The sequence below is a fragment of the Bombus pascuorum genome, chromosome 10 (genome assembly GCF_905332965.1).
Source record: "Bombus pascuorum chromosome 10, iyBomPasc1.1, whole genome shotgun sequence".
In the NCBI taxonomy this organism is placed as follows: domain Eukaryota; kingdom Metazoa; phylum Arthropoda; class Insecta; order Hymenoptera; family Apidae; genus Bombus; species Bombus pascuorum.
This window is the reverse complement of record NC_083497.1, coordinates 9,525,717-9,549,142: the sequence shown is the minus strand read 5'-3', so window position 1 is coordinate 9,549,142 and position 23,426 is coordinate 9,525,717. Positions and strand designations below refer to the sequence as shown.

General features: G+C 35.9%; 2 protein-coding genes across 2 annotated transcripts; both read left to right on the top strand.

Annotated features, from left to right (window-relative positions):
• The first annotated feature begins 9,958 nt into the window (after window positions 1-9,958).
• LOC132911288 (neuropeptide CCHamide-2 receptor-like) lies at window positions 9,959-18,570 on the top strand. Its single transcript, XM_060967852.1, has 6 exons — window positions 9,959-10,589; window positions 12,708-12,856; window positions 13,638-13,837; window positions 14,045-14,226; window positions 16,386-16,600; window positions 17,084-18,570. Exons 1-6 carry the CDS (start codon window positions 10,368-10,370, stop codon window positions 17,322-17,324), a joined length of 1,209 nt encoding a protein of 402 aa, XP_060823835.1. The 5' UTR covers window positions 9,959-10,367; the 3' UTR covers window positions 17,325-18,570.
• A 2,261-nt stretch (window positions 18,571-20,831) lies between these two features.
• Window positions 20,832-22,377, top strand: LOC132911392 (uncharacterized). The gene is made up of 4 exons (XM_060968012.1): window positions 20,832-20,849; window positions 20,922-20,988; window positions 21,053-21,196; window positions 21,878-22,377. Exons 1-4 carry the CDS (start codon window positions 20,832-20,834, stop codon window positions 22,327-22,329), a joined length of 681 nt encoding a protein of 226 aa, XP_060823995.1. The 3' UTR covers window positions 22,330-22,377.
• The last annotated feature ends 1,049 nt before the right edge of the window (window positions 22,378-23,426 follow it).

The following is a 23,426-nucleotide window of genomic DNA, read 5'->3' as shown; positions in this document are numbered from 1 at the left end:
CGCGAGGCGACGGATAATTCTCCGCCATCGATGTAGGTAGTGGACACTGTCCAAGAAAACAGTTGGAGCTGGAAGTGCACCCTCGAGGCATTGAGCCATGGAACGATTTTAGTGAAGGTGACCGGTAACTGGAGTTGCTGATCAATGGAGTGAACATTGCCCAGGGCAGAGATTCGAGTAAGGGTTAGTTATTACAAGTTACTAGAGAGAATAGCTTCGGACATTTTAGCTGATTTACAGAGAAAAATCTGACAGACTCGAAATTTGCATTCGATCCCAGTGACAAGACTTGGATGAAACTTTGTAGGCTTGAAGGACAGTCACATTTATAATTGCACATCTTTTGTAGTCGCGATAACTCGAGTTCAAGGGGTGAAACCAGAATACAACACGAGAGTAGAACATTTTATTAACAAAACTTGAGTGCTATTTAACATGTTGGAAGTCAACATACAATTTTCCAAAGTATACAAAGAATCACGATCAGAAATTTTATTCAGAAATGAATTCGATGGTCCATTTCGAAAGTAAAATAATAATTTTTTATTAGAAAGAATAATGGAACAATCCGTCCATAGTTCGACCCGCCTGTGTACATTTGACAAACAGAGTGTTCCATAAAAATGCGGCAATCGAGAGATGCGCGACCATAACCAAATAGATTTGAAATTGATATGGAAACGGAAGGTTTCCGTTGCAAATCATGTTAGTTCGATACGTTTATCAGCTGACTGACAAATTCTGTGATCACTATCCGGAGAAATTTTCGCTCGTTCCAATAATCGTCGAAGATATAATTCTAGTTTGATTCCAATCTCGCGAATATTGCAATTTGGGAAACTAATGAAAGTGGAAAGCCCATAAAATCGTGTCGCGATATCGACGCGACAGGTGCTTGCCAATTTTAATGGTATATTTGCTCGGTTTGCTTCTATATGTTCTCTCAATTTCGCTATGACATCACGCAGAAATCAATTCCTAACGATCACCCTTTACATTGGCGTAAAATACATTTTAATCGTACCCAAATGTATTTTACACTTTAGAACTAAATTAAAATTATCCATGGAGTTTTAAGAACTTTTTCGACTTCTTCGGCAGTTCGCAACTTTCACGAATTACTTTCGTAGGACGCTGAACTTCCACATCAACACGGTACTTGTTCCTTTCCGTTCGGTTCATTTGCACACGAACTAATGAACGGAGATTTCGATTTGAAAGTTCAAATTCTGTACCTAATTGAAAAAGTTATATTCTGGAGATTGTCACAAAGTGGATAAAGTTTCTCGTTAACTTCGTACCTCAAGATATCCGTCGTGATGAGTTTTCGCGTTGCCAGAAGGAAGAATGCGAAGTGGAACACTTCTGTAGCTAAAGAGTTAGAGAAATGGTTGCAATACATTTGTCAAACCCTGATTCTTCTTCCTAGATATAATCAAACCACAAAGTCATAGAAAAATTATTAAATTCACGCCATTTATTTTTTTTAATTTTTTACTTGGGAAAGTACTTTGTTATCAAAGATGGCTATAACGTGTCTGAAAGATTTAAGCTATTTATCTCGTTGATTGCATAACACAATTTTTAAAACATTTTACCGTAACAAGAGACGGAGACGTACAAATGAAATAAACTAATTTGATAGTATTTTTATGTCACTTGTATCGAACTATGTGTAGTATAGTGATTTTATTCATAAACTCACATTCAGAAGGAATATGCTTTAGTCTATCTCTGCTAACAATGCCTCGCATGTATCTGCTATGTCAAGAAAAAAGTTTTATTATCAAATGACGACACTATGCATTTAAGGATTAATAATTTATACCCAAAAGATTACCTCGTGTACTAAGTGGTTTCGCATGTTCTTCTGCTTCCAGGAAGCGGTATTTACATCTTGCAAAACCCTTTAGCCACGCGAACTCTGCCTTAGAGCCCCGCTTTGTGAAGCTTCGCGCGAACATTCCATAAATTACGGACCAAAGAAAACAGCCTGCCTTGAAGAACTACAAAACCAGCGCCATTACGTTTCTATAGTGTATCGTGCATTTACTCGCCTCAAATAGCTTCGATGCATCGTAGTATTTTATCTACGAGCGTATTACGAACGTATTACGAACGTCTATTGAGAATATCTCTTTCATATCAGAAAATTTTCAACTTTTACACACTAAGGGAACGATCCACCGATGCAATTTCTGTGACACAGAGACGATCGTTAGGGAAAAGTTAAACGATCCCATAGCTCGTAAAAGAATATAACAGAGAATATGGTCGATAAATATACGTAAAGTGAATTTCGGGTCGGACCTTCTCTGTAATGGTTAACTCTTAACAGTCGTCCATTTCCTTCGACGCGGCGATGTATCATTCATCTTCTTCGTTAGGGCGACGTCTCGCGACACCGTACATGGTTCTACAAATCATTATAATTCGACACAACATTTGCAAACTTGCGTGAATATTCCATCCAAAACACTTTAAAGTTTAAGGGAAGCTGAGACATTGATTAAAGCTACACAAGCTGTGGAATATCACCGCATCGCAAACGTGGAAATAGTATGTTCATCTATCGAGACTTAATGCTAGTTCATCCGCAAACACGACATCGACAATACATCAGGAACTTTCTTCTAAAAGAGCATGCTTCAAACTCACAAGTTCCGACTAGTAAATAATTAATGGAACCTAAACCATAGCTTGGACTCTCCGAATACCAATTTCTGGTTATCCCGAAATTAATGGGCCACCATTCGGTTTCCATTGCAATATCATCTGCAGTACAGAACGCTATTACTGTCTTGGAGCTTCTGTACAGGCATTTGTTTCTACATACATATGTATATTATTGGTTAAAATGTTCCCATAAGTTGGTGCGTAAAAACAAACTTGAAGATATTTCATTTGTGGTTCCTCTTAATATAGTTATTACCATTATACGTACACGGTGCATCGATACGATTATCTTATTTGAAATTGTACATCTTTTTTTATTGGAAATGTCTTCCCTTCGTATTAAATATAAAAATATTTGTTCCAACGTATTGTCCATTGTCTTGTTAAAACGAATAAAAACAGAAACGTAACAATTGTATCAACGTCATTATTTAACTCGTAGAATATACTTGAAATTAATCAGTATATTTTAATACCGTTGTTACCTCTCGGATTTAACTCATTCTAAGAAATAACATCAGGTATTTGTCCATTAGTTTCCATAAGGTTTTCATCTGGGAAATGTTCTAATGTTTGTACACAGAGGACGTCTAAAATAAGCACATCTCTCATATTCAAACTAATTTTTTGCTATTCTAAGACAGAATTACAATGGAGTATGTTAGAACGAATATAATTGGTTTCAGAGCCTAATTCAGCTATTCGTTCCAGATCGGCTAGAAAACAAATTCACCATTCAATACACATAAGATAGAAATACTATCGAGTTAGTTTATTAATTTTTCTGTATCGTATATCCGTATATAATATTAAACTGGGCAAATTACCTATAACAGGTATAGAAAATCCAACACTCGTGAAAACGATAAATCAATATCGTAATATCAGCTGCTTTTATTGCGTGCTGATTCTATACATCAAACCAGATTATCGCGTTTAAGAATAAAAGAATAAAATCGGGTTTTTCGCACGACTGGTCGAATTTGAACGAAAATGAATATGCGTGGCCCATTAGAATGGATCGTTGAAACGTCGTTACACATACATCGTCCATTTTTCGGCCACACTTCATCGGCAATCGGTTTCAGTTGGTTGATTGTGGCACACCATAGAATATGTATATGACAGACGTATTTTTACAATGTTAAATTTGTGCACCGCAATCGCCATTTCGCTCGTAGCGAGTACAACCAGGATTATCATTATTAAAAAATTACATTTAGTCGCGTCCCGCTGCGTTATATTTACAACATGACACCTGTTACCCTCTGTCGCAACGAATTCACGGCATTTCAGTCCGAAGCAATTTCGAATAATCACTTTCAGCGACAGGGCGGATAATATTTCTATAACGTCATTAACATCAATTATTGCAAATGCTACTGCAACTATAAATGCAATGACAATCCTTTTAATTTCACGTGTGAGCTATAGTAGTAGGGCGATTTTTAAATGCGTGTCCATATTCCTGTGAAACAATTTTTACCAAATTTTGTGTATTTAACTTATGGAAAGAATAGTATAGTATAATAATAGTATAGTTTATAGAATTGTGCTTCACTTGCATACTGGAACAAGACGACTTTACTATTACATTATCGGAGGGAGTTACATCTTTAATATTATAATATTTCAAGTTCTATGACTTCTGTAATTGGATTATGTCAAACTTGACACATTCCCATGAATTTACTTCAACTGGCAGAGTTCGATACAAGGTATATTCCTATCACGATCATTTCTCTTTGCGACCGAGAAATTCCAAAACCGCAATTCAATTTCACCCTACCATAAGAAGAGAGAAAATAGATAGCTTGGGTGTCTACGATATTGAGAACAGATACATCTTATTCCGAACGTCGAGGGCATGATACTGGTGCCATTAACGAGTCTGAAACTAGCAGATTGAATGTTTCGATCGCAAGTACGAGAGTTATTTTTCAATTGCTCTAAGAGAACGTAATACGATAGTTCTTTCATCTGGGATCGTAGACGATTAAAAAAACACTTTGAGGACTACATTTTTAACACGATACTTGTAACAGGATGATGAAAAGAAGTGGACGACATTTACAGTGTATCATTCAACAGGTCGAAATGTTCATACACAGGAAGGTTTAAAGCTTATTTTTTTTTTAAATTTATGAATTATAGATTTTTCTCTTTATTTTACGCGAACTTTGCGTTCCTCTTGAGAAAACAAACAACAATAGAATTTCCATTGTTATGTATTTAATTTCTATTTGACTTAAAATGAGAAACACGAGATGTGAGTAGAATAAAGAGAAAATTTCATCAGCTGATTCATCGATCTGTGCAGCTATCAGTAAATTTAAAATGATTTTCGTATAACTATCTTGGATAAATATTTATTTCGAAAATAATTCGTGTAACCAACTATGTATGTTAAAAAATAAGCCTCGAATAACATTTTTATAGATAAGTATTTTTTCATTATCTTCACGTTTGACATGTAATATATAAGATCCTATAAATATCGTCCATAGCTTTAACACCCTGCATATCCTTTTATATCATAGCCACGGTTGATTTATTTCACTGACTGTTTGAAAACTAAGTTGGACTCTTTTAACGCGTGACACGAAACTCGTCACACATTGTGTTCGCTTCAAACTCGTTCATGAAGTTCAGGCGTAAATCCAGTCTGATTCATGAGACATGGAACATCGCGCTGAAGCTGCAGAGATCTTCGTAAAATTCTACAAACAGGGAATCGAAAGGAATATATTACCAGTCATGAAATCACGAAAGCGTGACGAAATCGTTGGAAATGTTTGTGAAATAACGAAGTTTCAGCGATTCTATGACGTAGATAAATTAAACTCAGACGGTGCAATTTCTTTTGAACGCGGTCGACTTCGTTCCATTTCTCTTATTTATCAACTTCGTGAAATATCACTTCGGGAGACACCACGTTTAACTTCGCCGGTAACGAAGCGAGACAATACGTAGTTTCACAGACGGGAGAATCGTTATGGGAACCCATAAAGTTTCGAAGAATACGATCGTGCAAGATACGCGACTCAGCTCGTGAAATTTACACATACGTTCGTCGATGGTATCGTTACTATAAAACACTGTTTCCTAAGAAGATAAGAAAGTCCTTCGGAAATCAAACGATGTAGAACGAGATTTCATTAATTCGTGTGTATCTGTGTTTTATTTCATTAGAAGAGTTAGAACTCTTTTTCAAATATCGTTAAAGCGATATCGTTAATATTCGATTAATATAATCACACATCTATTACACATTTGAATCACGTGAAAATTAAACTGACCAACTCTATCAACTTTTATTGTTTGACTTCTGAAAAAATTTTTCGATAACGATCGACTATATTGGTACGAAACTGAAAAAATTTTCAAAAATTGGAATTACGTATTCAGTTTGCCTTCAAAATTATTTATTCTTTTGAATGCTGCGTCGTATTATACAGCCGTACGTTATGATAGTAAATTTGGAATTATCTTTCTAATTGTACATTTTTATATTGAACGATTCGTTCATTTTACCATTAGGTAGTTGGAGACTGATGCTATAAATATCAACAATAGTAACATTTTTCCATGGAAAATTGACTTTCTAAAAAATTTGTAGGTTCTATGGTTAGTTACTTTTGTATTGATTTCTCGTCAGAATATGAAGTTTCGAAATAGCATCGACGAGCGTTTTCGAGTCGAATAGTTCTCAATAGCGCCACGCAGGTTGATTTTTTACCACACTCGTCTGAAAAAATTTTTTAAATTACATGAAAACTCTGTTCTTTACTAGGTGTCTATAATATTTGACAAAAATCTTGTTTTTTTTAATTTACAAAAAGGAGCTAGACAAAAACAATAAATATGATATTTAAACTGAGCCAGGGAGTAGGGAAAATACTAAGGGAGATTTGGTAGACAGACTTTTATACATCGAATTCCCTGATATCAAATTTCTGGAAAACTGCATATTATATGTATTTAAAAAATTTTTGTCCCGAATCCTCATTCAAACGCCGCACTGTAGAACTTGAGAACGTGGCCTGCGAACGTGCAAACGTGGCCAGCAAATTCTGATTTTTGTCCTAAATCCTCATCCAAATGCCGTACCGTGCAGCGTTCGAAGCTGTCGTTGTCGTTGAATTTATATCAATTTAAAATGGTAGAAAGGTCATATAGCAACGCGATCGATCTGATTAGTTTTTATTGTGCCGCGATTCGTTATCGAGCATCCAGATATGGACGCGTGGGTTTTGCATGGGACAAAAGGAACGGCGTATCGGAAAATGAAAAATGACACTATAGCGCAAGGCTTATTCCTTTCCATTTCCAACTAAAATATTTTAAATGATAAATATAGAAGAGACTTATTTAAAGACTTACGAAGATAAAAAGGAATAAAAAACCAGGATGGAAAGCGAAGTTAAAAGGCAATTACACGAATATCATTCCATTATATTGCATTCTTGAATCGTTTTTCCAGCATAAATTGTTCTCTTCTCCTTTAAAGGATTTTCTAGGATGTTGGCGTTTTTAGATCAGCAAGATACAACGTCGCAATTTGCAATTCTAACGTGCAATCTTCAACGTATATTATACTTCGTTAGTAAGCATTTTCGCTTACGTTCGTGTCTTATCTTTACAATCGCGTACAACGTTTACCCGTTTGCGCTAACTATAGTTACCCCTAATCTTCATGCTTGATCCCCAAGAACTCTTGTATCTCGTGTATACGCTGAGAGAAAATTTCATAGTTACGTTCCCTTTGTGCCTATCCAACTTTCAGCTGATTGCAAAAGAAATTGAAATTGAAAACGTCTAAAAATTGTAACACGCAGCGTGAATTTCCTTATGGCAATTAACAAATTTTAATGAAACACGCCGCGTGGCAAGCCACGAAAAAACTACGTTCAAAATGTCTTCATGCTAATTTATCCTTGAGTATTATAGTTTAATATTCAAAAGCTTATGGGAGCCCTTTGAAACATTTGGAAATTTCGCTTTGAGTAATGAGACTCAATTATCCTGATTAGATTGGTAAAACTTAAAACAGGCTAGAAGGTATTTATTGCAATTAACAATTACTGTTATCGCGTTGAAGCGCGTCAACGGGAGTCGTAAATTCCTGTTAGGATTATAACAATCGACACCACAAACAGGTCGATCCCCTTATTTCTTGTGGGATAATAGGGGTGTTTGTTGTGTCATAAAACTGTAATCAACAGTTTTATAAAATTTATATTTTCAACAATTTATTACACAAAAGGGAGGAGACGCCTCCTGCAGATGCGACTCATGGGTGTCCTTGTTCATGGAAAAAACCTGCTATTTCGTTAGACAAACATCCGCTTTCTCCGTGATTTGTAAAAGTGTGCAATAAACATAAGGACTGTTCTAAGGACAATCCATAAACCGAAAATACTTATATGAATAGAGATTAAGTTAAAAGGATTTGGTTTAGATGTTAATATTTAATAGATATTCATTGTAATATAGTATTCACAGCTGCAATTATTCATTATATTAATGAATACAATGTTGAATTATAATATTGTTAATATTGTAGAATTGTGTTTACCATTAATTATATATTTAAGATATACTTGTTTCAACATACAGCGCTATTACTACCATAGATTAATTATTCACCGAGCAAGGAAATAACTCGAAAGTTCAAACAAATTTGTGCTTTACAACAGCATATGTGATCGAAATTTAAAAAGCAAACGTTGGAAAAATATTTTACAAAAGAAGATACACAGATATATATCCATCTGACGCGGGTGGCTCAACTACATTAATTCGAAAACAGGATGCTGCAGCGATGGAACCGTGATATTGCAACTTCGTCTGTAACTTGCTGGAAATAACAAACAGACGATGCAAAAGTGAATACACAAGATGTTCGCTCGCTTGAAAAAAGTATCGTGGAAAATATGCAGATGCCAAAGTATTTGAACGTTCCGTCAGATTCGCTTACATGAAGTTATTTTCGTTTTCATTACTCTCTTGTTGTGTTTAAATAAAAAAAAACACGGACCACGAACAAACAAGCGATATATTTTAAATACTAATGGAATTTATAGGAATGCATAAACCTTATTTATAAAAACATTTTTCATGAAAAAAAAAAAATAATATTTCAATGAAATATCACTTGTTGGGCGTACGAGCTTCGTTTTCCTCGTCCCTCTACCTGTTTTTCTATTTTAAAGAATACACATTGGATTTTTGCGCCATTGTCGGGGAATGATATTAAAACAACCAGACAAAATTTAGTCAATAACTGAAGGAAATCGCACTCGACTGGTAAAAGGGACCTTTTCTTCTCTCACGTGAAGAAAAATCCATCTGGTATCGAATGATACATCTTTTCTCTTTGCTTCTTTTATCTACAGTGGTTCGCCACACTACATGTATTTGAATATTTATCGTAGGAAATTTTATGCATATATTGTCTGTGTTATATAAAACAGTTTGGAATTTAATTAGAACTATTAACGGGACACTATTATGTATACGTAATATAATAATTACTTAATAATAAAAAATTGCTTGAAAAATACTAGAACACTTAATACAAAAATTAGTATTTAGTATAAATACTTATTTTAAACATATAATAAATGTTAAAAATAGTCTGACTGAATATCTAGGCTTAATAACATGATAAAATATTTAAATAAATATTGCGATCTCTACGAAATATTATTGGCACGCGGCGATATAAGTGTACATCTTGTAGTTTCTGTATACATTTACAGATTTCTTTCAAACTTTACCGATGTAACTATAATAATTTCATATGAAATACATAATATTCGTAAGTTTTCTATAAATATTCCAATTTTTCCAAAATGCAATTTAAATATTCGTACAGCCTCCTTATCGCTGCAAACTACAAAGCTTTCGATTACAGGGTATTACCACGTGCCATTGGGCGAATAATTTGTTTAAAACGCACACACAGGTATCGAGGTAGTTTTCCTGAAATATCAAAAGAAATGGATAATTTCTTTGCCTGCCTACCTTCCACGGGAACGTTCAGTCCTCTCGTTTTATTTCTAGTGAATAAACACACACGTAAATTCACATTCGCCCACATACCAATTTAGCTAACCTCCATGGAAATACACAGAAAGTAGAACGTTTACAATACATTCAAATGACTGTATAGTTGAGTGACTAGTTTTACGAGGGAGAAAGGCACGTTTATTGGTATCGTTTCAATTTTTGAACTAGTTGATCGTCGAAATCCGAGCGATTCTCCGGCTCGATGAGAAATTGTTATCCAATCATTCGATAGTTAGACGTAGAAGCAGCGTGAGGAAATAACGATCGACAACCGGCGCAATTTGTCGAAGGGCAATCGATCGAATTAAAATAAATAGAAATATCAATTTCTGATTGATGAAATTCATGTTTAATTTCATTGACAAATAAAATCTCGTCTCTCTATAAAAATGTATACGTGTAACGAATAGAGTTAGTACGCGCGTTCAACGTTTGAAAATGGAAATAAAATACATAACGCATAGTTTTCTTTGTTATTGCGCGGAAAAATAAATAAATTTGCTGGAAAAATGTTGAAGAATTTCAAGTTGTCCTTAACGTGGTAAAAGGGGAGTAAATTGCAGTAACTGCGGTTGAATATTCAAGAATAGAAAAGACGTGGATTTATTCTTTTACAGATGGCTGTGAATCTGAATGCAACGATCTCCAACAAGGAGGACAATAATTACGTTCCATACGACCAACGCCCGGAAACGTACATAGTACCTGTGATATTCTTATTAATCTTGGTGGTGGGTGTAATTGGAAACGGAATCATGGTGTTTACTTTGTTGAGCGACGCCAGCATGAGAAATGTGCCCAACATTTACGTGCTTTCGTTGGCTTTGGGTGATCTTTTGGTAAGGAAGGACAGGATGTGTATATATTATCTCTAATGTATCATTCAAGACCGACATTAAAAAAAGGTATCCCTGACGTCGAATAAAATGGAAGAAGATTTCGTGCACGTTTGAGAAACGTTCAGATGGGCAAGACATGTCGAGAGTTTCCTCCCGTAAAATATAGAATGTATTGAAAAATTCATAGCATAAATTTTGTGAAAACATATTTCTATATGTATAATTAACTGGGTAGAATTAAACTAATCTATTATTATTCTTGCAAGCCACAATCAAAAGATTCATCAGTTTACTAACACGGAAGGGATAAATATTTAATCGTACTTTTGTGGTTATGATTCATATATCTTGAAAAAGCCCTCTGATACCCATTGTATTTCACGTATAAATATATATAATAAATCAAAATGAATGTCCAATAAGTTGGAAATAAATTGCGACAAAGCTGGAATGGTGGAAACTAACAATCCATGAATATTCCGAATATAGATGAGAAAAATCTTTCCTTCCTTCGTCGGGATCCTCTTTACATTTCGATTTCCCGTCAATCGGAAAATGTTGCTAGGACCCCATGTCATTTGTATCCTGGCGATATATCGAATTTATTCAGACTGTCGGATCGCGCGTATAAATCTGTCGCGAGCGAGTTCAGAACATCCGGTACTTTCTCCGTCATCGATTTCGCGTAGAATGTAAGTAGGTACGATAACGCACGAAAGCATCTGAAGGTCCATCATAGAAAATTTTTCTGAATATATATTATGACAGTTTTATTGCCATTGTCGATTATCGTGGTTATATTGATAAAATGTATTATATCGTATAAATACGTGGGAAACGCAGACATTAGTCTTTATTATCACATATAATATAGCAAAATTTAAGTCTCTTAGAAGTTCATAATTATTCTTGTATAAGACAATATATTTTTATATAATATAGCGATTTCTGTGAATTGTATGCTTGATATAAATATCTTGTAACTTCTATACGTATTTTTTAATTTGTTACATATATTACCAGTATAATCACGATAGTCTAGTAACGGAATTTCAAAATTTTTTGTATCACACGTGTAATACATTCATAAAAATTTCTAGAAATATTCAAATATTTTCATAAATCACCGTATTATTCACTAAATAATACGCGTCTAAAAGAAGCACATGCTATATGATACCTTGAATCAGCCGTTAAAATTCCGTCGTTCTGGACACGTAATCGTGGACCAATAGCGAGTTCGATTATAAACACGCTTATTTTCGTGGATATCGAGCTTACTTTATGATATATGTAGCTATACATGCTGATCCATGAACGATTTATAGCCGGACGGAGAATAATCAAAGATTAATGCGATCCATACGGTATCATCTGTGAAAATCATAAATAAATATTTTCTCGATTATAGTGTTCGAACGATCATGCTTAAACACAAAGAAAATGTGTATTTCACGATTACCACTGAGAAAAGAGAGCAATAGTATAATTGAGTGTTCGATCATACGACGGAATTTGTACATCTCGCATAAAATTGCAGAAAATTCGCTTAATCTACGTATTTTATTATAATATTCGATACAAAACCTTCCTGTTAATATCCCCCTTTTATCTCGAAATTCATCAGAGATGTCCGTATTTCAGATGAAATTTAGCGAGTTAATGAAGGAATCTTTTTTTCGCAAATTGGGTGAACGTTACACGGTGTGTTAAAAGGATGTGGAACGTGAATTCATTACGAATATTTTTAATAGACATTCCTGTATCATTATCGCGAATTCCTTTTTATTTTAATTCTCTCGATAACAATGAATCCTGATAAATGTTTCTCTAATAATTTTACTATATGCCCGATGCCGTACAAATATAATATCGAGTATTGTTTATTTTATCGCTCTCACCTATCGAAATTTCAAAGGCATCATTTTCAACGAAACAGATTTTCAAACGTTTCCCATATATTCGTAGCATTCAATCAAATTTTGCAAAAGTACAGAAAAATACTCGAATAAAATTTCGATAAAGGGCAGATTGAATAACACGAGTACAATTGGCCGTGGAAATACAGTACAATACAATACGCGTGTACCTTCTCTTTTTAACTTTCGTGTATTTCAGGTGATCATAACGAGTGTACCGTTCACGTCTCTTCTATACACAATCGAGTCATGGCCGTGGGGCCTGGCAGTTTGCAAATTATCGGAGTGCGCCAAGGATATTTCGATCGGTGTCTCAGTTTTCACTCTGACCGCGTTATCAGCCGAGAGGTAAGTTGTCAAACCCAGTTACGGTTGAGGAAATTGTTGTCTCAGGGATAGGCTGGCCGTCCTAACTTTAGTGAAGTTCCGCCCCATTAATGGACCAATCGACCGACTGGTTGTTCGTGCGTTTAATCAGTAATCGAAACGAAATCTTAAACGTCCAATTTCCTTTTCGCCATTAAGAAAATCAATTAATTTACATTAACAAGAAAGTTCAACTTTAAAATAAAGTATAACTGAAGAATTGATTTGATTAGACAAGATGATCTTAACCCTGCAATACTACATTTGTACACAATCCAATTAACGCTATATTGAAAATTACGTATCATTTTATTAATACAACGCTCATTTCGAACAAACGATACGTTGCTAAATAATTTTGATTTCCTTCATGTCAAATAATTATCAGGATCTATCTGTACATTTGAATTAGTATCGTTAGTGAAGTTTAATAAAACAGAAAGCGTTAAACACCCTTGCTCAATAGTAATAAATTTAGTAATGAAACAAATAAAGTAATATAATAAATAAATTGTAAAACAGAAGCCTATATATAATCTAAGATTTCTATCTTGCCAATATATTAATATTGTTACACGAGACAGCTCGGGACGTATAAACAACAACCATTTCTCAACAGTAATAAATACACCCACAACAAACATCTTTAAAAGAAACATTTAAGTGGGGTATAAATTATTCCGTTCTGTAGTATTTCAGGGTTAAAGTTCAAATAAAAATTGATTTACAAATAAAAGAAAGATATGTTCGTGTTGCATCGTAGGTACTGCGCGATCGTAAATCCCATTCGCCGCCATGTAGCCGGATTGAGTGCAAAACCATTAACGATACTAATAGCCTGCCTTATTTGGGTGCTGGCGATTATTCTGGCGATGCCAGGTGCTCTTTTCTCTCACGTGCTGATCGTAGATATAAAGACTAACTACAGCATCCAGATCTGTAGCCCTTTCCCCGTGGAATTCGGTGAGTATCTCACATGTTGAAATATTTCTATTCGGATTAAAAAACTATTCTACTCAATCCTGGAACGAATAACAAGAGCAAGTATACTTCGCCTAAACTGAACACACAGAAAGCGAAATAGCTGCCCGTTTATGATCTCCGCTTGAGCATTTCTCCGTGTGTCACACCCACGAAGTCGTATAATTTATTTCTCGTTTTGAAACGCAGGGAAGAACTATAAGAAAGGGATGGTGTTATTCAAGTTCCTGGCTTACTACGCCATACCGTTCCTCGTTATAACAGGATTCTATCTGGGAATGGCACGACACCTTGAACTGTCCACCAGAAACATGCCCGGCGAATTATCCACCGGATGTCATCGGCTGGAGCAAATTCGAGCACGCAAAAAGGTAGAGTGAATCGATATTGTTATGAAATTATACAATTTTCAAGTAAAATCTAATTTTGAAACAAAAGATACACAGATATACCAGTGAAAAAGTGTAGAAAGGAGAAATTGAAATTGCTACCTGTATGATATTTTTATGAAATTACGCTGCTTACATATGCAGCCAATTTGTAAATAAATTTAAATTGTAACAAATTGTTACTTAAACTGTGATGTAAATTGAGTTATAGATGAAATTTCACGCTCGTCATGTAGCCGAGTAACAAGGTGCAAGAAGAAGCGGAATTAATTTAGCGCAAATCTCGAGTCGATGGTGCAATTGTTATAAACTATACTTTACTTACGCAATCTTCGATACGATCAATAATAAGATTGTGTAATACAAGCTTAAGCCAATATACAGTTAAGCATCGATGAAACAAGTCTAGTCCAACAACTCGAAGAAAGCGCTCCATAACTTCCGGGATAGAATGCTAATTATAAATCACTATAGATCGGAATATTCTCTGGCAATACCTTTAGCATGTAATCCAACTTCACTTTCCGTATTGTATTTGAATGAAAAGTGACGGTCGATCATCTTAAAGTATCGACGTATCGACCAATGAAGTTTCTTCAACGAGCCAACTCTTCGTCTTCCTTGTTTCTATCGTATATAAAATAATAATTTACTTGTAAACTTCGTACACAATTTAAGATGAATATCGTTCGCATATTTGATCAAGTCTTTCGACCAATTGTTATTTCAATATAAATTTATTTCTTTTTATGCAACGTGGGTGCAATGGTTTGATCGAATACACCAAGTCAGTATATTAAAATACTCGATAACAGAATGTCATTGTTGTCTGATTTAAAAATCACTTCACAGGCGGTTCGATATTCTGATTCACTTCGACTGATTCGATAGAAGGTGGCATCGAAGCGTGTCTAGCGAAGATACGACGGAACCTTCAAGAACCACGGTTCTTACTTCTACTTTTCCAATGTTCTCGTCCGTCAAATGCATTCAACCGTTCTCTAATCCACTTTGATAACAAAAAGCCATTTCGTAGTAGTAATAACGGTAGCTATGTTTCGTGAAAATAGAGTTTCGAGATTAATACAATTTCATGGAACAATTCGGACAAATAATATAATCGATTGGCCTATAAATACAGCGATGACAAATCACCTCTAGATAACGGCTGAGAATTACGCCTGTACGAGACATTCGATTTAACTGGTATCCGCTGGCAATCCATACCAAGACACGCTGCATGCGAACCAAAATGATCCATTCGCTCGAACGACTACGAGTTATCGCCTCTTTATTTTTCGTAGATGCCAGAACGCCTGCACTCTTCCCAGATTTGTTCCTCGACTGTGAAAAGACTATTTCTCTTGGCGACGTTTTCTTCCAGCTAATCTCTATTTATCTTTCAGATAAAAAAGGCTTCTGTGAAAGAAGTTAAATATCGAACTTGAGAATTTATTTGACGTAATATTTCAAAAGTTGAAGCAAAGGCGTATTATCTAACGACATCGGTGTCGAGATGTTAAAAGCATATTTACAGGATCGATTGAACGATGACTAAACCTGCTAAGGTCGCGATCGATCTGAGGCAGATACCTGCGAAATCTTATTATAGATATTTTTAAACGGACATATCGTAAAGCTTGCTGACAAGCGTTAGTTATCACGTCAAATCTTTACTTGTTCATCGCGTAAGATGACCGAAAAGAGGGAGAAAGAAAAAGAAATAGGAAGAAAATGGAAGAAAAGGGGATGAAGCGAAGACAACGACAGGAAAAGGAGGCAACTAAGGGAAAAAAGAAAAGCGAAGCTAAAAGTAGAAAAGGAAAGGAGGAAAAAGAAAAGACGGAAATGGAGAGAAGCAAGGAAGGAAACGAAGCGAAAGAGTAGGAAATGGATCATGGGGAAGAAAATGACGGAAGAGAAAGATAAAAACGCGATAGAGAAAATCTGCTTATTTCAGAATTTAAGAAGTAATATTGTAATGCCTAATTCAAATTTAAAAATTTATCTCAGATTTTTTACTATCTTACTAAAAAATATTCTAATCTAGGTTTCTAATAATTAAATTTTAACCAATTAGGCCAAGTTCCAGGTTAGTTGTCCCAGTTTAATACGTATCTTTCGTTCGCTGTGATCAACAGGTTGGAAAGATGGTGATCGCCTTTGTAGTTATCTTCTTCGTCTGCTTCCTACCGTACCACACGTTTATGATGTGGTTCCACTTTTGTCCATCATCCGAGCAAGACTACGATGACTATTGGCATGCCTTCAGGATCGTTGGTTTCTGTCTGAGCTTCATCAATAGCTGTGTCAATCCCATCGCTCTATACTTTGTCAGCGGAACATTTCGCAAAAGGCGAGTATGACAAGATAAGCGACCAATCAAATGTCAGCCATTAAACCTAAAACATTGTAGAAAGAAATAACAAGTCGAAGCACACATTCTCCTTAAAATATTATACAGAGACTGGAGATGTTTATGCAAATTTATGTTCTTACGAACACGATTAGAAAAAATGGAACCTAAACAGAATTTTGTTCCACTCCCCTTCTATCTTTTTCCATGTTATTTAAATATTTTGAAATGCATAAATATCTGCATTCTAATTACTGTATTACATTCTGTACTACATGTTGCATGAAATGATAACATATCTATGCTATAACTGACTAAACAAACAACCAAGCAGTATAAACGAGTATAAACACGTCTGTAAACAAACACGTTTGTAAACCGGAAACGTAAAAAAGCAAACAAACAATTCAATAACAAACAGAAAGCTTTTCATATCTAAATATAAAGTTTCGTACTGACCGATGAACAAGGTTTTGTTTATAGATTCAACAGATATCTTTGTTGTTGCCTGAAGAGGAGGAGGTTAAGCGTCTGTCGAACAGAAACGAACAGTTCAGACAGGAATGGTAATCGAAGAGCGAAATTTTCACAAAGGAAACGAATGGTTGGGCGAGACAACTACAACGAAACCAGCTTCGGCTCGATATTCCGTAGAAACACTCAGGAACTGAATTCGACCGCTCTTTACGAGTTAACAAGTGACGGAACCACGAGACCGACTTGAAACTCTAGATCGTAATTCATTTTTTAAAATGATCTCGAGGTGTCAACACGACGAAGACTAACGTTAAACGTTGTTAAAAATCGAGGACCATTCGCAAGTAAGGTAGATCTACGTTGAATGTTTCAATTATGATTAATGATCGATTATGATTGAATCACGAGAGACAATGAATACATGAGTCGAATTCTTCGTTGTAACTATAAATATACGTAAATCTGTACGTGCAATCGCGATAATTTTTTATTTGATCGACGAAGTGCAGCTTCAGCTTTCGAAATTTAGCTTAAGGATTTTCAACGTCGTTAATTGACTTCGACATAAAATAATAGTGTAATATAATTGATTACCGCAGTTCGGTATCAGGAGGGACCGGTTCTCGAAACAAAGCCATTGATACAAAGAACACTTTTGACCAATTGCCTCGTTCATGCCTGTGTACATCGGTATGGGTACGCGAGCACATAACACGAATAATAGGACATTCTCGAGACAAGCGGTAACTAATATTCCAATCGCTTTGAACAATTATCTTTCGATCGTTTGACTAATTGTCGATAACAAACCTGAACTATTTTTGAGCTTACCTTTAGCGATATCGATTTATCGCTAAGTCAATTTCCAGATTAAAAAAAATAGTCCTCCTTTATCGAATCCCAGTTATCCTCTTCTCGAGCCGATGGAAACGAATTAATTCATTGCAGCCTGTCGATAACCTCAGCCATTTGCAACTCTTTCCTCTTCCCAGCCTCTCCCCATTCTTTCCAAATTCTGGTTCCCGCCGTTTCTCCGATCCTTCCCTTATTACGATACTTACCGCGTTGCATCGCGTCGATCCTTGAATGAAACCATTCGACGGATTGTATCGCGGCAAACTGAACAACGCACGTAAGAGAAGAGACGATCCCGACGTTATTGAATCGCGTGGTGAAATTTAATTAGAGAGGGCGTTAGAAGGGACTGTGTGCATTAATTGTGTTCTGTCTGACGACCTTGCCCCCTTCGCTTGTTAATCGAGAATTCCTGTTTGACGTGCACCCCTGTTAACAGGATTTAGCATCGCACGTCTATTGGCCGTCGCGTTTCCGTACGTTATAGACGTTCTCGTCGTTCAGATAACGTCTGGACGTCTTCTCGATACCCCCATTATAACTGTAATTAGGCCACGCAACGACGGAAGCGTTTCCAAGTGAATCGATACAAGGTTGGAATATGTAAATGCCCGGACATAACCAACTGACTTGTACCATACGACCCTAATCTTTCTGTGTGGCGAGAATAAAAATTCATATCTACGGACAGGACTCGGGTTTGTTATTCCCACTACACGTAGCGTGCTGTGTGCTAAGTTGGCTTTCTGGACCGGACACTGCGCGGACTGTGCCAAATATGGCCTAACGCTTAGCTATTCGAGTTACTATATTTATTTTTTTAAGTAGATTTAGTTTATTACGAGACACAGTCCGTAAATAGTTTGCAGATACGATACTTATATTAGGTTGTTCTGAAAATTCATAGCGAAGGTTAAGAAAGATCTAAAAGGAATGTAAAATTAGCATCTTATAATAAGATATGCACCGTCTCTTTCCATGATTTTTTGTCATCTGTAACTTCATGAATCTTGTCCTCAAAAACTATTCGTCCTTTTTTGTCAGCGTAAATAGTTCTTACAAGATTCTTGGGTATTTAACTTTTTGCGTGTCTCTTTTCAATAAGTTTCTTTAAATGACCAGACTATTGTATATACTATATCCAGTAAGTGAAAGAGTTCGTCACGCTGGGAAAAGGAAATTGTTTTATCAACGAGTTTTCTATGTTTCTCTTCGATTCTCTTTAGTAGCCAACTTGGAACAATATTTGTTCATTATTCGATAGAAGTTCATAATAACAGAACTTTCTGAACAACCTACTAGTAACTGGGTATAATTAAATCATGTTAACATGTAGAGTGTTGACAGTGTCCGTGAATTTGAAAAATTTATTGCAGGCGAAAAATAGCACTTGACTTTTATTGTTAAAGTTATGATTTTTTCCGGTAAGAGACAGCCACTTTAACAGACTGTGCGGTGTACTGTTCTCCACTACGACGTCGTTTCGGGCCGAGATCGCACTAACGTTGCAACGACGTCCGTTATAGAAGTACATTGTTGTATGTTGGAGCGACTCACATTCCCAGCCTGTGCGCTTCAATATACGACAATATATTTCTGCAACGGACGTCGTTGCAACGCTCGTGTAGCCCTGACCTTACGAAGAAAATGAACGTGCCACTCGTTTCGAGAGCTCGAGTTTTACTCGGAACAGACGAAGGCTGGTTAAAGGCAAAAATGGGAAGAACTCGAGAGAAATTTCTATGCAACGTGCAAAATGGAAATGAAATGATGCTGTGATCGATGATGATGCGTAATCCTGAAAAAAAGCACGGTAAGCCACGTGTTGAAACTTTAGGTGGAAAATTATCGAGAAAGGTATTTTTCTAAGAAATTTCAAATATCTCCTTTCCGCGTTGACTGCAAGTAAGATACGAATACCAGACATGCACTAGCAGCAAAAAGTGTGCAATCAATATGTGTTTCATAAAACTGAAGAATGTTCCAAATAACTCAGCGTAGAATTTCATTAGCTTATATCAAGTACCCTAATACTTATGAACAGACGTATACGTAATATGAAGGACTTAAAAATCTGGTGCAGATGCAAACGACCAATTACCATAACATTAACAAACCAAAACCCTGTCCAGTTAACACAGCACTTCCACGTCCTTTCAAACTTACTTCCACGAATAAATCATTCTTTATTCCACTCTACCGTTTTGTTTCCATTTTGCGTAAGAATCGATAGTAACCAGTAGGGCAAGATTTATCAGAGTCTTATCCCCACAATCTTCGACGAAACGAGTAACCAACACCAGTTCTATGGCTACTGTTCCGGGATGTCTGTAACGTATTCGCTGCGAGTTTCGAGTAAGGGGCGCGTGCCAGCCGTTTTTATCGGGCACAGGGCACGCGTCGAACAAACAGGGGTTCCCGATACAATAGTTCGCATCTGCAGGGGTGGCCCAGTGCAAGGGGCACGTTTCTAGGGGTTTTGAAAGGGGAGCGGAGAGTGGGTGAAGCCATGGCAAACCGTCACCCTCGCAGCAGTCTCTACTGCAACAAGGGACTGCTACGATTTGGACGTGGTTAGTCGATGCCCATCGACGCCAGTCAACGGTTTTCGTAAACTACATTCGTAACTACCGTACTCTGGAACGAGGAAAGAACCGTCTTTTGGGGGAAGGAGAAGAATCTGGATGGACAAAAGAACCATTAGCTCGAAGGGGAAACATCTCTGATCCAGGGAGGAAGAGAAAAGCAGCAGAAGCTTAAGACCGAGAGCAGGAATTTATTTTTGACTGCCGTTAATTCTGTGCCAGAAAGAAAGTGTTATCGCGTGAAGTCGTTCGTGAAAGGTCGTTAGTGGATCGATGGTGAAGTTGTTTTGTGGTTTCGTTGTGTCTCAGTAAGAATGAAAAGATATTCGTCGGTAAGTGGTTCGAGAAAAACGCTTTCTGTGTACACGTTTAGTTTTTAATTGTGTTCTATTTGTACGATACAGGCTCCGTGTTTGGCAGATGGAAACAACGATAGCAAGAAGGCCAAACCGATGAAGGTAAATTCCATGAGTACAGCGCGAATGTCGATTATGAGTGAATTATCGATCCTGGAAGTTGTAAGATATAAACTAAGTACTTAAGAGCGTGTATACTCATGTGGTGTTTATACAGGAGCCGAATGCCAGAGAGTATCTGCAGTTGGCGCTGGCCAGAATCTTGGAACTGCAACGAGAGATCAAAGAAGGAACGTACACAACGGACCATACCAGCGATCTCGGTAACATTAATTTATAAATTTATTATTCGACTTTTCCAGCATCTTCTCTGGTCTCTTTATGAGGCCTCTTTGCCATGATCATTAATTTCCTATGCTCTTTAGAAATTTGAAACCACTCTGGAACCCAAGTATCTCGTATCTGTTCTTTGAAAACTGTCTTGATATTCTATTTAGTTTTCTTGCAAGCTAATTTATAACGTAAAGCATTGAATGTATAATGATTCAATCCATTTTTCTCTCGTGTATTGAAAAACATCGTAAGAAGAATTTTATTTTTTGGAAAAGTTTCCGATCAGATACATTCTTCGCTCCATGTTATAAAAGTGATATCCAGAAGAATTTTAATATTAAGTACAAGTAAAAGAAAATAATACAACAAACAAATATCTTGTGATATAGTTATGATATTAGGAAAAAAATTTTTAAATATTGTTTTTGGAATGTAAAGAAGCCAGAATCGTCCAAATTATAGAATCAAAATATAATGGACGTAGAAATCGATATTTTTACTAATTTTCATTTTTTTTTTTTTTTTTACTATCATGGAAAATAATAATTCTTTAAAATTGGTTTACAAACCAGAATCGATATATAACAGTTTTCGTGCCTCATTCTGCCTTCTTACGTTTTCACAGTTAATTGAACCAGACACAAAGTTAACACCTGGAATTTTTTTGCCAGGTGAGTCCAGCAGCGAAGAAGACCTGACAAATGAAGTTCTTCGCAAAGTGTTCGAGGATCTTCCTGGGACACCCGATTCCGTTGGAACAATCATGAACAGAGTGACTAACAGCAAATTAAATAAGCCTCAATTAGACGCGATTCACGGTAAAAGGATTCAGCTGCTGGGTTATGACACCTGTCGCAGAGCTACAGTGGGCTTCATGAAGAATGTTGTTCGCGAGACGAAATGGGAAGTAAACTCGAAGTCGTCTCAATCGAATTACTCTGGCTTTCGATTGGGGATTTATTCGAGAAACGAGCCGAGAGTGGCGCATTGTAGAACTGGTTTACGCAAAAATACGTCGTCTCACGACCAGGAAATTCAAGACAGAATGCTGAGAAGCTTGGACTTGCATTTAGCGAGTAAACAAAGAGATTATACTGCCAAATTGATGAGGTCGGGCATTTAAAATGGATACTGTCGTAGTTTTATTGATTCTCGTCGTTTCTCATTGAAACGATGGCGAAACTTTTTGAAATATTTGTATTTTTGCTGATTTTTGAAGTTCTATGGTTAAGACTTTGTCTAAGTTTCCATCAAGGTCTTGAATAGTAAACTGCGAATATTTATACAAATTCATATTTTTATGAATACAGCTGAAGAAATGCAACCTAAGCAGAAACTTGCTTGACTAAATATTCTAACGACTGCTCTATTTTGCGTACTTTATATATTTTTGCATATTACGTACGTTCATAAGTTTCTCATAAATGCATGTTCGCAGTTTACTTAATAATCACTTTTTATCTAGTCAAACTTATTCAAAGCTGTACCTGTTTCTATTGAATCACTCTAGTCATACACACGAGTCATCGAATGTTAATTGCGGATGTTATGTTAAGGAAATCACGATGTGAATTATTTTCATATATTAACTATATGTACCCGTAAATGTAATTTGCATTATAAATGAACTGATATTGAATTATGCTAAAATTGATTATCGCATGGATGATAATTTACGATGAGTCATACGAAGATTGGTCGAGGAATGTAGAGGTACCACGATATTTTGTAAAAAACGTTTATTCGTAATATACAATTAAAAAACAAACAAACAAAGGAGTTTAAAAGGTATTAATACGACTTAACATTTAGAACGCTCTATAATTTTTTATTTCGATGCCCGCATAGCAAAAGAGAAAAAAAAGAACGCCAGAATGTTCAGCAATGAATGGACTAGATAACTTGTGCCATTTGTTACGTGCGAATCAAAGACAAATAATCGTTTTGCTTGACTTGTATAGAAAATTAATTTTCTCTCTGTAGTACTTAATTCATCTCAGAATAAATTAATTTCATAAGGCTTATTTATTTTTTATTCTATTCACATTTTGCGAATTCTCGAGCTTGTCTTGGATAAATAGATTGCTCGAAGATTTCCACGTGATGCCTAATAAAATATTATGCACATTTATATGCGGTCTACAAGATAGAATCCTAATCCTAAGTGAAACGTAACAATGTATCGACGGAAGAAGGCGCCATTCTGTTCTTTTCTTTCTT

Bases quoted from the DNA above. Each gene is read 5' to 3' on its own strand.
- LOC132911392 (XM_060968012.1), top strand. The intron at 20,989-21,052 runs GTACAGCGCGAA...ATATAAACTAAG, and splicing joins GATGAAGGTAAATTCCATGA to TACTTAAGAGCGTGTATACT. The intron at 21,197-21,877 runs GTAACATTAATT...TTTTTTTGCCAG, and splicing joins GGACCATACCAGCGATCTCG to GTGAGTCCAGCAGCGAAGAA.
- LOC132911288 (XM_060967852.1), top strand. From the start codon at position 10,368: ATGGCTGTGAATCTGAATGCAACGATCTCCAACAAGGAGGACAATAAT. The intron at 12,857-13,637 runs GTAAGTTGTCAA...GTTGCATCGTAG, and splicing joins ACCGCGTTATCAGCCGAGAG to GTACTGCGCGATCGTAAATC. The intron at 16,601-17,083 runs GCGAGTATGACA...TTTTGTTTATAG, and splicing joins AGCGGAACATTTCGCAAAAG to ATTCAACAGATATCTTTGTT.